This window comes from Myripristis murdjan, chromosome 6 (genome assembly GCF_902150065.1).
Source record: "Myripristis murdjan chromosome 6, fMyrMur1.1, whole genome shotgun sequence".
Taxonomy (NCBI): Eukaryota; Metazoa; Chordata; class Actinopteri; order Holocentriformes; family Holocentridae; genus Myripristis; species Myripristis murdjan.
In genome coordinates this window covers 32095670-32111089 of record NC_043985.1, presented here as the reverse complement: position 1 = coordinate 32111089, position 15420 = coordinate 32095670, and the positions used below count along the sequence as shown (strand labels likewise).

Sequence of the window (15420 nt, the reverse complement as noted above, 5' to 3'; positions counted from 1 at the left end):
CGTGGACGGAGCTGTGACCTGGGAGCGACGAGGAAAGGCAGAGGAGCCTGGGAGAGAGAGGCGGAGCGATTTGGGGAATTTATTCCACTGATGCAAGTCTCTGTTGGAACATCAGCCAAACACCTGAAATGTAAATGTCACCAGGCTGCGGGGAAAAACAACTCTGTAGAATAACGATGTCAGCCCCCCTCTTTTGAACACACACACACACACACACAGAGCGGAGTGATGGGCTTCACAGAGGGAGGCTGGGGAATAACAGACCACAACACATAGTTTCCAGATCCACCGCTCCGCCTCGGGACGCAGGAGAAGCCAGTCGCGAGACAAACGCAAATACTTTCCACTTATTTACCTGCGACTTCAAAGGCCCAGAGATTCTGTAATGCTGGAGGACCGCGAGGTATTCATCACGGCTGAGAGACTTCCAGGTCCAACAGCAGCTATGTTGCACAATCTCACCTGGATTCACAGACGCTTTATCAGACGGCCGGACCCGCGGATTCAGAGGAAGTGAACAACAGTTCCTCTGAATCCGTGGGTCCGGGGGGCTGTAATTAAAGCCACCAGCCGGCTATCGTTTGCTCCTGTTAAAACTGATTTTATAGACTCAGTTTTATGCTGTGACCTTTTGTTAAGAACCTCTGGCATCCTTTCATGGTGTCCTGTTTCAGTTCCTGGTCGCTTTGATTTCTTTTCCTGTCAGTTGTATCTATGACTGTTTTCCTTTCACTCCTTGGGACTGTGTTTTGAAAGGTGATTCATTAAAAAGCTCATTACCATCACTGTTATGTATCTGCGTGTATTATGTAGAGATTAGATAACATGAGGTAATGGGACAAAAAGACGAGGTGAGATGAGATGAGAGGTTATTTTATTAAAGCCGGGGGAAAAATCTGCAAAACTCGTCCAGTTCAACCCATCTCGCTTCATCTCGCGTCGTTTCACTTTATCTTATCTGACTTTCTCATTACATCCCTCACATCACTTCATCTCACCTCACCTCCTCTTATTTCACGTCATCTCACCTCCCCACATCTAACCTCATCTCACTTTATCTCATCTCATCTGACCTTATCACATCTCATCTAACTTCATGCAATTTCGTCTCATCTCAGTTAATGTCATTTCGTTTCATCTCATCTCGTTTCACCTCATCTCATATAACCGTGTTTCATCTTATCTCGTTCTGCTTTATGTCACTTTGTTTTGTACCATACTACTTTATCTCAGTTTATCTCACTTCACTTCATCACACGTCACCTCACTTTCTCATCTCATCTTATTTCACTTTATCTCACCTCCCCACATCTGACCTCAGCTCACTTTATCTCATCTCATCTGACCTTATCGCATCTCGTCGAACTTCATGTCATTTCATCTCATTTTCTCATTTCATCTCACCTCCTTTTATATACCACTTTATCTCATCTTATTTCACTTCATCTCATCTCTTTTTATCTCATCTCTCCTTATTTCACTGTATGTCATCTCATTGCATTCCATCTCAACTGGCTGTATCTAATTTCATCTAACCTCGCCTCACTTTACCTCATCTCATCTTATTTCATTTTATCTCACCTCCCCACAACTGACCTAAGCTCACTTTATCTCATCTCATCTGACCTTATCACATCTCATCTAACTTCATGTCATTTCATCTCATCTCATTTTATATCATTTCATCTCACCTCACCTCGTCTTATTTTGCTTAATCTCACCTTATTTCATTTTATATACCACTTTATCTCATCTCATCTTATTTTATTTTATTTTATTTACCACTTTATCTCGTCTTATTTCACTTCATCTCATCTCTTTTTATCTCATCTCTCCTTATTTCACTGTATGTCATCTCACTGAATTCCATCTCATCTAATTTCATCTAACCTCGCCTCACTTTACCTCATCTCATCTCACCATATCGCATGTCATCTAACTTCATGTAATTTCATCTCATTTTATCTCATTTCATTTCATCTCATCTTATTTCACCTCATCTCATATAACCGTGTTTCATCTTATCTCATTTTGCTTTATGTCACTTTGTTTTAATCCATACCACTTTATCTCAGTTTATCTCACTTCACTTCATCACACTTCACCTCACTTTCTCATCTTATCTTATTTCACTTTATCTCACCTCCCCACATCTGACCTCAGCTCACTTTATCTAATCTCATCTGACTTTATCGCATTTCGTCTAACTTCATGTCATTTCATCTCATTTCATTTTATATCATTTCATCTCACCTCACCTCATCTCATTTTGCTTCATCTCACTTTATTTCATTTTATATGCCACTTTATCTCGTCTTATTTCACTTCATCTCATCTCTTTTTATCTCATCTCTCCTTATTTCACTGTATGTCATCTCATTGCATTCCATCTCAACTGACTGTATCTAATTTCATCTAACCTCGCCTCACTTTACCTCATCTCATCTCAACTTCTCATCGAACTTCATGTGCTTCCATCTCATTTTATCTAATTTCATCTCACCTCACCTCACTTTACTTCATCTCATATAATCTTGTTTCATTTGATCTAATTTTGCTTCATTTCACCTTATTTTATTTTATATACCACCTTATCTCATCTTATTTCAGTTCATCTCATCTCACCTTATGTCACTGTATGTCATCTCATCGCGCTCCATCTCAACTGACTGTATCTGATTTTATGTAACCTCGCCTCACTTTATCTCATCTCATCTGACCTTATCGCATCTCGTCTAACTTCAGGTCATTTCATCTCATCTCATTTCATCTCAACTCACCTCATCTCATTTTGCTTCATCTCACCTTATTTCATTTTATATACCACTTTATCTCATCTCACCTTATTTCATTTTATATACCACTTTATCTCATCTTATTTCACTTCATCTCATCTCTTTTTATGTCATCTCTCCTTATTTCACTGTATGTCATCTCATTGCATTCCATCTCAACTGACTGTATCTAATTTCATCTAATGTCACCTCACTTTACCTCATCTCATATAATCTTGTTTCATTTGAACTAATTTTGCTTAATCTCACCTTATTTCATTTTACATACGACCTTATCTCATCTTATTTCAGTTCATCTCATCTCACCTTATGTCACTGTATGTCATCTCATCGCGCTCCATCTCAACTGACTGCATCTGATTTTATGTAACCTTGCCCCGCTTTATCTCATCTCATATAACTTTATCTCATTTTACTTCACCTAACATTATCTCCTCCAACTAGACCCTTATGTCATCTCACCTCATGTTCTCATCTCACCTCACGACCTCATCTCATCTTCCTTCACCCGTCTGTATCTCATCTCATCTCACTTCATCTCATTTATTAAAACCTCAACTCACCTGACGTCATCATGCGTTCACCTCACTTCATCTTATGTCGTGTCATCTCATCTCATCTTACCTCATCACACTTTTTCTCATCTCATCTCATCTCACTTGGTCCCAGTGCAGCGAGCAGAAGCATCTGGAGGTCTAAATCTGTCTTTCTGTGGTATCTGAGGGACTGACAGCAGGTTGGAAACATAAAGATGAGCGATGAGAGAGCAGGCAACACACACACACACACAGAGAGAGAGAGAGAGAGAGAGCGAGCAGACTGATGGAGTGCCAAGGACAAATAGTTTAGTAATGTGTGTATGTGTGTGTGAGAGAGAGAGCGAGAGAGAGAGAGACAGTATGTGTGTGTAGTGTGTATAGCTCAGTTAGAGTCATTACTTTCTCAGCAGAAAGCTGCGAGGCAACAGCATCAGATCTACATCATGAAAAAACTAATTTATAGCGGAGAGGACAATAAATAAGATCCTGCAGCTCCGTGGCTACGTTCCACCGATCAGACGCTGCAGTGGAAAATGTGTCAGGCCAGCAGTCGCACTGTGAAATCTGACATGTCGGCGTGATTCACCGACACACAGCGCAGGGAGGACAGCACCCGGTTTTCCTGGAGACATTTCAGCCTCTCGACTCTCAGTTTCCAGGGGCAGGAGGCTGATCCTTCAGCAGGTCACAGCATCCTGCAGGTCCTACATCCATCAAACTCCCTCCTCATGACGCGATACATGATACGGCTCTTGTTGTTGTGTACAGTTACAGGGTTTTTTTTGTACAGTATAATAACAATCACATTGTTTTATGGCATAATGATTTGTTAAAATGACTGATGGTTACATTTAATTTTATTTTTTAACAAGTTCTGACTCTCTAACTTGGAGAGCATCACACACCACACTGAGTGAAGAGTCAAGACACAGGAGAGCAACAGATTTTATATTTGGCCTAACACGGTCACCTCAGATGAATAGTAAATGGCATAAAAATAACTAAAATGTGCAACAAGAAGCACAAGATCAGTCAAACATGAACAAAATGCAAATAATTGCATCTGCATTACAGGACCTGAACAGGAGGTTAATACCGCAGCCAAATAATCATTTCCTTCCTCATTTTGCTTCCTACTCTCGTCCCTGTGCTGTCGTGTGTTTCGGTGGTGCATCATCATCACCATCAGATCCACTTCAAGCCTACATATACATCTGTATTTGTTTTGCTAGTATTTCTTGGAAAAAAATATTAAATTTCTATATGCATTTGCTTTAAAATTCCAGAGGTGCACAACTCAGCACTGAGACACTGAATGAAGCATGAGTGAAGCGTCATCAGACAGACTTTTTACTGAATTTACCCACTTACATGTCACAATCTGTTGTAGATGTTAACTTTAAGCGGCTAACTGACACCGGCTGAGATGAAGATGAACTCAACTAAGGCGATAACCAACTACAGCCACTTCTACTCGCTGTGTGAAGATGTCAAAACCTGCAGCAAACTGTGAATTTATCTGAAAGAACTGGGATTCTCACCACTTGCGTCCTCCTGCCTCGTGCTGCTGGACGGTGTAGCCAAACTGGGTTTCTTTGGACCCGGAGAGGAGCTTGACCTTCTTTGTGTTGAAGTTGAAGCAGAGCTGAAGATCTGAAACACAGGAGAGCGACGTTAGCTTCAGTCTGAACACAACAAACCAGCACCTGACGGGTTTTAAAAGCTTTACTGATCCACCGAGCTGCAGGCGGAGGCTCCTGCAGCTCGAATCGCTCAAATCGTGTTTCTGATCAGCCGCTTAAACATGAAGTCACGGTTTCTGTGCAGAGTTGGTTCAGCTGCTCCATACTACATGTGCCAGAGTTTATGAGGCTTCATTAGGAAGCTGCAGGTGAGCAAGGGAGCAGCTCCTGTCACTGCGAGGTTAAATAAGTGAGTTCACTACTTTATGCTCTCTGTTGAAACAGTGAAGGAGCTTTTTGGGCTGATGTGCTCGACGTAAAACCCACAACCTGATCCAAAACGTTCACAGCGCCCTGCTGGGGCTGCTGAAAGGCCTTTTGGTAAATGTGGAAACCCCAAACACAGCAGGTCGAGAGAGAGAGTTTTCACCCGAAAACACTTCACCACAAAATCATTCTTGGAAAGTGTTGAACATCACAGATTGGCGATATCCAACAGGGGAAGAGGATGTGATTTTAACATCCCTTTCTCACCTGGGATCCACCAGATCTCTCCTCTCACCTCCACTTTCCCACAGTTGAAAACACATGCTTTAAAGCCTCCTGTTTAGTTCTCCTCAAACAAGATATGACATTTTACATCATAAAAATGACAGTATGTTTGCCAAAGTGGACATACGGCGGTGCTCAAAGTGTCATTTAAACCCCCGGCAAGATCAGAGAGCCTTCGCCTTGCTCTCCTCTTCCTCTCCCCCCCCCCCCCCCCCCCCCCCCCCCCCCCCCCCCCCCCCTCCTCCTCCTCCTCCCACCTCTTCCTGTGGCCTGCACAGGCCGATGCTGGAACTTCCTCTGGTTTCAATTAAACTCTTTATCGGGAAGGTCAGCGGAGGACTGGAAGGCTTTCTAACTTTGCCAAGTGTGAGAGAAGTGGAGATAATAAAAGATGAAAGTGACGTCATGGTGCTTTTCCAGTTTAGTTTCCACGACAGGAAATGGCGAGTGGCGTGGTAAAAGCGGGAAGAAGTGATTTCATCCTGTTCACCAAAATCCAAGCGAGACCAAAACAGACCGATTCGATCTAATGAGAAATCTCAAAGAGGATAAAGCAACAGCGCTCTTCCTCTAGCAAAAAAATTAAAAATGCCTTTGGCAAACTAACAAGGAAATGTAAAAATGTAAAAAATATTTTGGATGGAAGAGGAGTGTTTGATTTTTCCGTCTTTATGATTTTTTATTCACAACCTCGACAAAATATTTCACTCCTCCTCAGCTCCGGCAGCGCTCCAGATGTTGTGCCATTACTCTTCCTGAAGTGATAAATTATTTCTTGGAGTAGCTTAATAAAAGTGAATTTGCTCAGGGTTTTGCTGAGAATAAAAAGACATCTATTATTCCATAAAAACAAGAGATTAGTCAGTAAAGAGGCAGCTCTCTCCCTGTGTGGTCTCCTCCTCTGACCCGGCTGACCTCCCGCTCACAGGGAGGAGGACCGAGCTCCTCTCCTGTCCCACAGGAAGCTCCGCTCACGTCTGGACCCTCAACCGGCTCCTCACCACGGCCCCACCCTCCACAGCCAATCAGAGTTCAGGTTTCAAGACTGATGCGATTTTCTGTCTTGAACAATACTTCTGTCTGGCAAGTGCAAAATGAACAAAAACGTGATTCCAGCCAATCAAAGCCTGGGGCTTCATTCACATCGAGCCGGGGGAAAGAACAGGATCCAAATAGCTGAAAGTCAGGGGAGGTGCCATGGACCGGGCGCTGCTCCTCCCTCACTGCTGCCTGTTTTGGATTCACTTTGTGGGAATGCTGAATGTTGACACTGGGATTTGTCATTTTGAATATAAACCTTACTGGTCCAGCACAGCGCCACCACCAGGCCAACAGGGCTCTGAGCTTCATGCTCAATGCACCCAAGCTCAATGCGAGCTTCATGCAGGTGTGACGCAGGTGACTTTTCTAGTTTCCAAGCGTCTCAGTCGTCATTTCCACGTTGTGGAAGCAGCAAAGTGTCTCGTGTCCCTCTGAGCTCCATGTGGCTCTGAAATGAGCTGAAAGTGACTGAGCAGCAAACAGCAGCTCTGAGGTCAGTGCTGCAGGTTTCTCTGCTGTCTGAAGCTCATTATCAGACAGTGATGGTGGCCTCCATAGGGGGCGCCGGCGAGCGTCCGCTCTGCTTGTCCCACACACAGGGCAGGGACGCTGCTTCACCTCAGGGAGCTCAGATGGAGTCCTGATCTGCTCGGGAGCTTTCACTCCGTCTCCTTCCTTCTTACCTGGAGAATCCTCCATTAGAACAGCAGCCCACCAAGGTGGGACACACCTGGCTGTTAAAGGGGACGGGAGACGCGCTCTGATTGGTTTACTGCACGTTACGCCCCAAACACACCCGTGACTAATGAAGAGAGCAAGTAAAACCCCTTTGAACGACACTTTTTCCATCGTTAAATAAAGTGGACTCGGTCACGGTCTAAATCCACTTGCCCCGTGCTCTTCACTCCGGGGGCTTAGATCGTTAAAATAGAGCCCAAAACCTCAGACCCAGATGAACCTTTGGGGAGTGATATGTTTTAAACTGATATCCAGTGAGAAACTGATTGGCCCACCACAGCGCCACCAACAGGCCAGAAATCCCCCAAACTTTAAGCGGCAGTGTCTCACACCAACCAAAGAAAAGGAGGGAAAAAACAATGAGACTCAGGCTGTGGGACGTCCCGCTCACTGCTGATTCAGTTTATGTTTATTTGCTATTAATGGAGCCTGCTGCTGACATTATGAACGGCAATAACAGAGTGAAAGGAAAAAACATCATCTGCAGAGCGGCTCAGCAGCCAGAGTGCATGCTGGGTAACTGGCCTATGGAAGCTGATGATGATGCTAAAGCCTTCACCCTGCAGCCAGGGGGCACAGGCTTAGGCCTCCTCACTGCTGAAGTGCCCTTTGGCAGGGCAGGGAGCGATGGAGAACCTGAGAACCCAGAGGAGGAGATCACAGACAGAGACAGCTGTGTGGAGACGGGGGGGTGGGGGGGTGGGGGGTGAGGATGGATAGAAAAATACATTTTTCTCCCATTCAGATTGATAGATCATATTCTATCTGCTTTAGTCCAGAGCCGTGTTGGAGTTTCTCACTAGAAAAATACCAGGAAGAGATATCTTTTTCACATTCAGCCCGCGGCTCCATAAATTCAGCAGGCGTGGTGGGAGATGAACTCATGAACTTATTAACTTGTTGAAGTGATGATATTCTGTCAGACCCTTTGGCTTCCAGTGCCTCTCAGAGAGCCCGAGTCCTCTGGCGCTGCAGAGGTTAAACCACACTGGGCTCTTTCATTTAATCTAAACTAAATCTAATGTCTAGACTACAGCCCTGTCATATCCAGCTGTGCTTAATCTATTCTATCCTGAATTTATTCTTTTAACTAATGTAATCTACACTTTTGATCCCATGTGTGGTCGGATTTAAAGTCGACTAGTGTTTGATCTAATCTAAATCAAACCCATAATGTAATGTAATGTAATCTAATCTAATCTAATGCCCAGTACAACCGAATGTACAAGGTGTGGCTAATTTAATGAAAGATATCATCTCATCTCACCTCATCTCATCCAAGAATTTGTTCTTATTCACTTGCCTTATTAAATAAATAAAATAAATGTTAAATCCAGCTCAGTGCAGGCCGGTCTAAATCTGTCAACACTAATCTAATCTAATCTAATCTAATCTAGGGGTCATTAAAGTTTCACCAAGTCATGAGGAGCGAGGCCGTGCTGTAAACAGCTTCCCAGGCTTGATGCCACAAGTGTCAGCATCTGCCGAAGTGCCGCTGAGCCAGGCAGCGAGCCGCTGTCACCCGGCCCGGAGGCTCCAGTGTTTCCTCCCGGCGTTCCCGTCCGTCTGTCCCAGCTGTGTAAATGAGCAGAGTGTTTGGAGAAGGGCAGCAGGTCTGTGGGCCTGTTTGCCAGAGAGGCAGAGGCAGAGATGGATTTGGCTGCCGAGGGTGGAGAAAAAACACTCAAACAGCAGGGGGCGCCGGGTGAAGCCCCTCCGCCGCGAGGTCCTGTTTGTTTGCTCGCGGCTGAGAGGAATCCGCTCCCGTCCGACCGGAGCCAAGCGGGAGGTCGATTTATCGGAGCTGCTGACAGACAGACGGACTTGGCAGAGCGGCGATACGAGATCCAGGTCCAAGTGAGGCGGCGAGGCGGAGCCAGCCCGCCGCCTCTGCCACCGGACGCTCACAGGACGGCTTGGCTCATCCGGATGATCCTCCCTGGCACCGAGAGCACATTTCTCACCCTGTGTTTTTTTACACCGCCGAGGCTTTGTGACTTCTCTCTTTTTTTGTTTTCATACTTAGGTGAATTTTCCAGATGCGTCTTCTCTGCACACATGATCGAAAACAGATTATTATCCAGCAGCAGCAGCAGCAGCAGCAGCAGCTACTGCAGGACGGGACACATCTTCTGTTGCAAATGAAACAAAGGCAGCGCCGTTTGTGCAAAATCTCTGGTTTCCAATCAGACACCGTGCAGGGAAAGCAGGTCTAATCAGGTCAAAGATGGGAGTGATTTAGCTCCCAGTGCTGTGTGCGAGGCTGTCAGGGAGAGAGACGCCAAACTCCGGCTCTGTCATTTCCTCCAGCAGGCAGACAGACGGCGGAGCTGGCCCGGCGTCACTGCAGCCTGACGATAAAACGAAGCTCAACCCGACAGCCCTCGCCTTCCAGCAGGCGGCTGAGGTCAGAGGTCGCGGCCCGATCAGCCCGTGCGGTGCTCCTCTGTCCCGTCAGTCGATCGTTCTGAGGCTGAACCCGGCAGCCTGTGTTTGCTTTGGTTTCAGCTCCAACACACGACAGCTTCCACTCAAAACCGTCCATTTCATGTGGCCTCGCTTATTGGCAGAAGAAAAACACCGCCTGAAATATGCCTCGAGACATTCTCTGAATCCTCACTAGCTAATCCATCATTGCATAAGAATATAATCCACAGAGGAGCACTAATTTCGATGAAATTTACACCCTCAGTATGGCATCGCATCGCTCACTGCCCTCAGCGGAGCGTTTTGATGGAAGGAGATTGTTGGCACAACAAGTGGAGAAATTCAAAAACTTTAAATTTTATTGAAACAAGAAGAGTTTTTGGTGGATTGCGTGGTCGCTGAGTTGAAATGTGACTCCATACAGCTCAGAAAAGCTCTGGAGTCATGCTACAGGCTGCGTATTTACCAGTGAGCAAACCACAGCCACCGTAAATTACAAATTTTTGAACCCAGTCTGGTATGTGTTCTCCATACAAGAGAGAACAGCGTGTATTGGGGTTTGGTTTGATCATCGCCCAGCGTTCGCTCTGTTACTCCATCAACTGGCCCAACAGAGAGGACAGATCTTCTTTCCTTTGTTTGGTTGCATAAGTTTCTTTATGCACCGGACAAATTCATCAGACGCTGCTTCCAGAGCAGAGCTGCGTGCACGCTGATCCAGTCAAAATAAATCCATATATCATCCTGAACGTCTGGTTACTGTGAAGTGGAGCTGCGACACCAAGCCAGCAGCAGAAGCCGGCCAAGTAATGTTTCTAATATGTTATATGATTTATTTCATATTGAACTTCAGAGCCACGTGGGTGGATTTTATAGTGTGGTCTGGGTGAGTAATCTGTTTATTGAATGCTCAGTGGTGAATACTCTTTTTTAATTGGCCAGTGTGTACATTAAAACCATGCACTGCACACGAAGTTAGGCTGAAGGTTAATCACCTTGTAACCACAGCAACAGAACAAAACCACACTGCAAAAAGTCAAATCTTACCAAGATTATTTGTCTTATTTCAAGTCAAAATGTCTTATTACACTTAAAATAAGACATGATCAGCTCAGAAGAAACTTGTTTTTAGACAATTTTCACTTGTTTCAAGTGAAAATTTACTTGAAACAAGTTAAAATTTGCTAGAAACAAGAAACATATTCTGCCAATTCTGCCAAAAAGTGAACAAGCAAATTTTTACTTGTGACACAAGTGAACAAGTGTAATGAGATATTTTGACTAGAAATAAGACATTTTTACTTGAAATTAGACAAATACTCTTGGTAAGATTTGGACTTTTTGCAGTGCACAGCTCCTTATCAGCTGCCACAAGCACAGCTGGGACTTGGTAACTGATTTTGAGGGCAACGCTTTCACCAAAAATTTGCAAAATGCAAAATTGTGTGTGTTAGATGGTTTTCAGGCATGAAGCGGAGGCAAAGAACCTCACCTCTGCACAGTTTAACACACACCTACTGACTGATTATCTCTTACTGAGCACAGGAGACGGCAGAGTGAGCGGCAGGCAGTTTAGACACAGGAAAGTATTAGGTTGTCTGTCTGTCTATCCAGGTGTTTCTCAAAATGCAAACTCAAACTTAAGTCCCAAACAAGTTCACATTTAGATCAACAATGGTTCACATTCATCCCCTACCATCAGAGTAAAACAGAATGAAACTCTTTTTTCATCCATTGTGGCAAATTCAAATTGAATCGACAGCGAGGATGCATCGCTTGGTGAACTTGACCCAACAAACATCCCAGCATTCATTTTGGCATTCCACAGAAGAGCAGAAAGCAGTGGAGATCCAAAAACTACATTTATCTTACAAATTTCATTTTGTTATTTTACCATGAAATTCACTTATCAGAATCAGAACCAGAATCAGAAATACTTTACTGATCCTGAGGGGAAATTGCGTAATGAGAATGTTTGCAGTGAGGAATCTCTGTCCTGACATCATTAACCCCACCCATCTGGTGCGTCCAGCAGGCCGAAACAAACACTCAGCAGTCACCAGCTCGTGCAGGGTTTGACCCGGTTCGGTCCAGACGTGTGAATGAGGCCGGCGCTGCTTCCTTCCTGTGTGATCTCACCTCAGCCCGGCAGCAGTGTGACCTGATGCTGTTGATCTGTGGCCGGGGGGGTAATGATCGGCTTAAAAGCCGTGAAAGGAGCAGTCAGATGTGCAGTGTGAACCCCAGGGAGCCGTGCAGAGCTTCTCCACAAATTCAATTTAGAAATGGACGATATTCCCCGGGCTCCGTGAATGGAAACACACTTTGATCAGAATGAAACACAATCAAACTCTGACTTCATCCATCGTGGCAAATTCAAATTCAGGCATTTTTGAATTATTTTTTTTAATTAAATATTTACTCATATTTGGATGTGTCAGTTACAAATTACACATTACAAATTATAGATTAAGGTTGTGATTCAAACAAGTGCTTTTGTTTGTAGCTGAACGTGAGTGGATTGGATTGGGATGAAAGGACGCTGGTGGACATGTAGAGTCTTGGATTAAAGGTGCAATAACTCAAACAAAGAGACCGTAACATATCGACATAGGGTTGAGGGGGATGCTGACTGTCACTGAAACATTAATTTACCGGCTGCTGAGAGATTCTGGAGATTTTAAAACTCACTTTCTTGCCCACATTCTGTTTTCCTGAGGTTTATAAATGCTTGTAAATGCTTCTGGAAAAGGAATGTCTTCTGCCGCAAAGTGCTTTTCAGAGATTAAAGGACACGACTTTCGCTAAAAACAGAAATCCCACTTTTCAGAACTATTGTACTCTCTCAGAAAACAAGGTACAGTAATGGTCCTGAGGGGGTCAAATTCTTTCAGACTCCCCAAACAAGGACTTTGATGCTTTGGTGCACAGATGCAGCCGACATAAAGGCACAGATTTATCCATTAATAGGTACGTTTATGCACCTTTAAGTAAAAAAAAAGGTACCAAGGGACGCTAATGGACCTTTGAAGGTACATTTGGGGTAAGAAACAGACCTGACAGAGCACACCGTGGCATTGGCACCAGATTTATTGCCCAATAATTGAATAAATAAATCGAAACAGTCTTGATATGGCTTTCTGACTCTCATCCCAAAATAAGCAAAAACCCTCAAGCAGCAATGGTTTAATAAACGAATGCATCTGTTATCAGTGCATGGGCTTCCAACACACAGTCCAGCCACGCTGCTGGCACACACACACACACACACCCACATCAGCACACACCCACACACACACACATCGCAACATCTGAGTGGCTATTAAAAGCTCAGACTTAATGAATTTCAATAAACGGCTCCCACCGCCTCCGAGTGACAAAACAGAAACTGACACCCGCTCTTTTATTGTTTTTATGTCACCGTTTCATCCATTATTTTTGAGATCAGTGTTTCGGGCCAGAGCTGCGATCGCATTGCTGACATTAATCTGTCGGCCGCTTCAGTGGCGGGGTCAGGTCTTACGTCTTCATCAGTCTGCCCACTAATTGCCTGGCATGTCAGACACAGAGCAGAGGATAAACAGCCGACTGTGGCCTCTCTCTTCCCGGGGCGAGGAGCTGCAGCACAAACTTGACAAACTCCAGCATGATAGCAGTAAATTTTATTTTTCATGGTGTAAAAAATCTCTGCAGCACTTCTTTTTTTTTTTTTTTTTTTCCAGCTGTAAAATCATGAAATCGGCTCGGTCACAGGCAGGTGATGGAGCCGTGCTGCTACGGCAACGGCTGCCTCACACAGATGTGGTGTGCGGTTTTGGTTTCACTTTTCTTAACCAAAAAAAAAAAAAAAACAGAGGAGGAAGAAGAAAAATAGCACCAATCTTCTTTTTTTAGGTTAGTGTAAACACTCCCTCTATACCACAGAGTGCCTAGGCCCGTCTATATTTACAAATAGCGCTTTTTAATTGGTTGCTTGTGATTATTTTATTTAAAATAATTTTTGTGGGAGAGCCGACCACTGTGGTTTAGCACCTCCGATGCCCCGTGGCAACAGGTGGAATCCAGTAAGAAACTTTAATTAAAAAGTTTGAAACTCACACCTGAGCAGCAGTAACACGCTGATGCACACTGTAGCACACACACACACACACATGCACACCCACACTGTAAGCCACACACTAGCATACACTGTCAGTCACACACTAAAGACATTTAAACACTTGCTCACCTATTCTCTTTCCCTACCTGCCATTCAAACACATGCTCGCTCGCTCACTCTCTCTCTCTCACCTGGCAGGAGGCTGCAGGTCCACAGCAGAAGAAGGGGGTAGTAATCCATGTGTGTGAGTGTGTGTGTGTGTGTGAGAGAGAGAGAGAGACAGAGACAGAGACAGAGAGAGGGTGTGTGTGAGAGAGAGTTGGTGGGTTTGACTCTTTACTCTGCTGCAGCCGAGTGTGTGAAAGAGAGAGAGAGAGAGAGAGGAGAGGAGGAGGAGGAGCACAGTGAACACACCTCCTCTTCTCTGATCTGTCTGCTTTCAAACACACACACACACACACACACACGCACAGACACACACTCGCACGCACTGATCTGCGGGTTTTAAAGAGCCTGTAACTTCACCTTCACTTCACACGCAGCGCTGAAGATGATTGGAGGAAATCCAGAGCAGATGTGGAGTGTGTCCATCGATCCTGCAGAGAGCGGAGACGTGAGAGGACCTGAACATGTCAAACTCAACATTTCCTCAAGTTTGTCTCAGTTTGCGACGGGAATGTTGTCCCAATCAGCAGAAACCTGAGTTCAAAAGCTGAGTCCAAACATCATCACTCACATCGGTCCTGGATAATATTTGCATAGTGCATCTTTAATAAAATTCACTTTTGATCAAACACTGTACCTGTCACGATCACAGCTTTTGCTTTGTCAGTCTCAATCCTCATCCAATCACGTTAAAGGAGAGGCGGGACAAGCAAGCTAGGACCAACAATAATTCATTAGAGGCTGTTTTTTTTTTTTTTTTATCTGAGCTTTGGTGTCTGCACTAAATGACAAAGCAAAATTCCAATCTCATTAATCTTAAAAATAAATGTGCAAGAAAGTCACGGCTTGCAAATATTTTTCATGCCATAGCAACCGAAACAAAAAACGCAGCGCATCTGCGGGTTCTCAGCTGTGTTTGACTTCATAAAAACACTTTGATGGACACGAGCCCTAAGAATACAGAGGGGAAAGCGACTGAAGCTCCCCAAACGCACATACAGACACTCACACACACACACACACACACACACACACACACACATGCACACCCTCTCCATCAATAAAAGATAATGGAGTGTGTTTCAGCCCTGAGAGCTGGACGGCAGCAGGATGCTGTCATTCTGTTGGAAATAACAAGTGGAAACTCAGAGTCAAAGCAGCAGAATTAAAGTGGAACAGGCTGTAAAATGGCCTTTAAATCAGCCTGCTGGTCACTGAGTCCGTCACACACACACGCACACACACACACACACACACACACTCAAGCATCCAGGTGGCGACTGACCTGTCGTCTCACCAGGTCGTTAACCAGGTCAAACCACAAGCAGCAACAAGTGGAAACGTGACATGTTTTTCTCGTAGAAATAAACGAGCGGTGAACT

At 44.6% G+C, this 15420-nt stretch overlaps 1 protein-coding gene across 1 annotated transcript in view; it reads right to left on the bottom strand.

The window, feature by feature from the left end:
* The window catches only part of itga11b (integrin, alpha 11b), a 49757-nt gene extending 35641 nt beyond the window's left edge, over positions 1–14116 (bottom strand). The window contains exons 1-2 of the mRNA XM_030053948.1: positions 14065–14116; positions 4876–4987 (exon numbers count right to left, since the gene is read on the bottom strand). Coding sequence (XP_029909808.1) covers positions 4876–4987; positions 14065–14113 — 161 coding nt within the window. The 5' untranslated portion in view covers positions 14114–14116. The remainder of the gene's footprint in view (positions 1–4875; positions 4988–14064) is intronic.
* Between the last annotated feature and the right edge of the window lie 1304 nt (positions 14117–15420).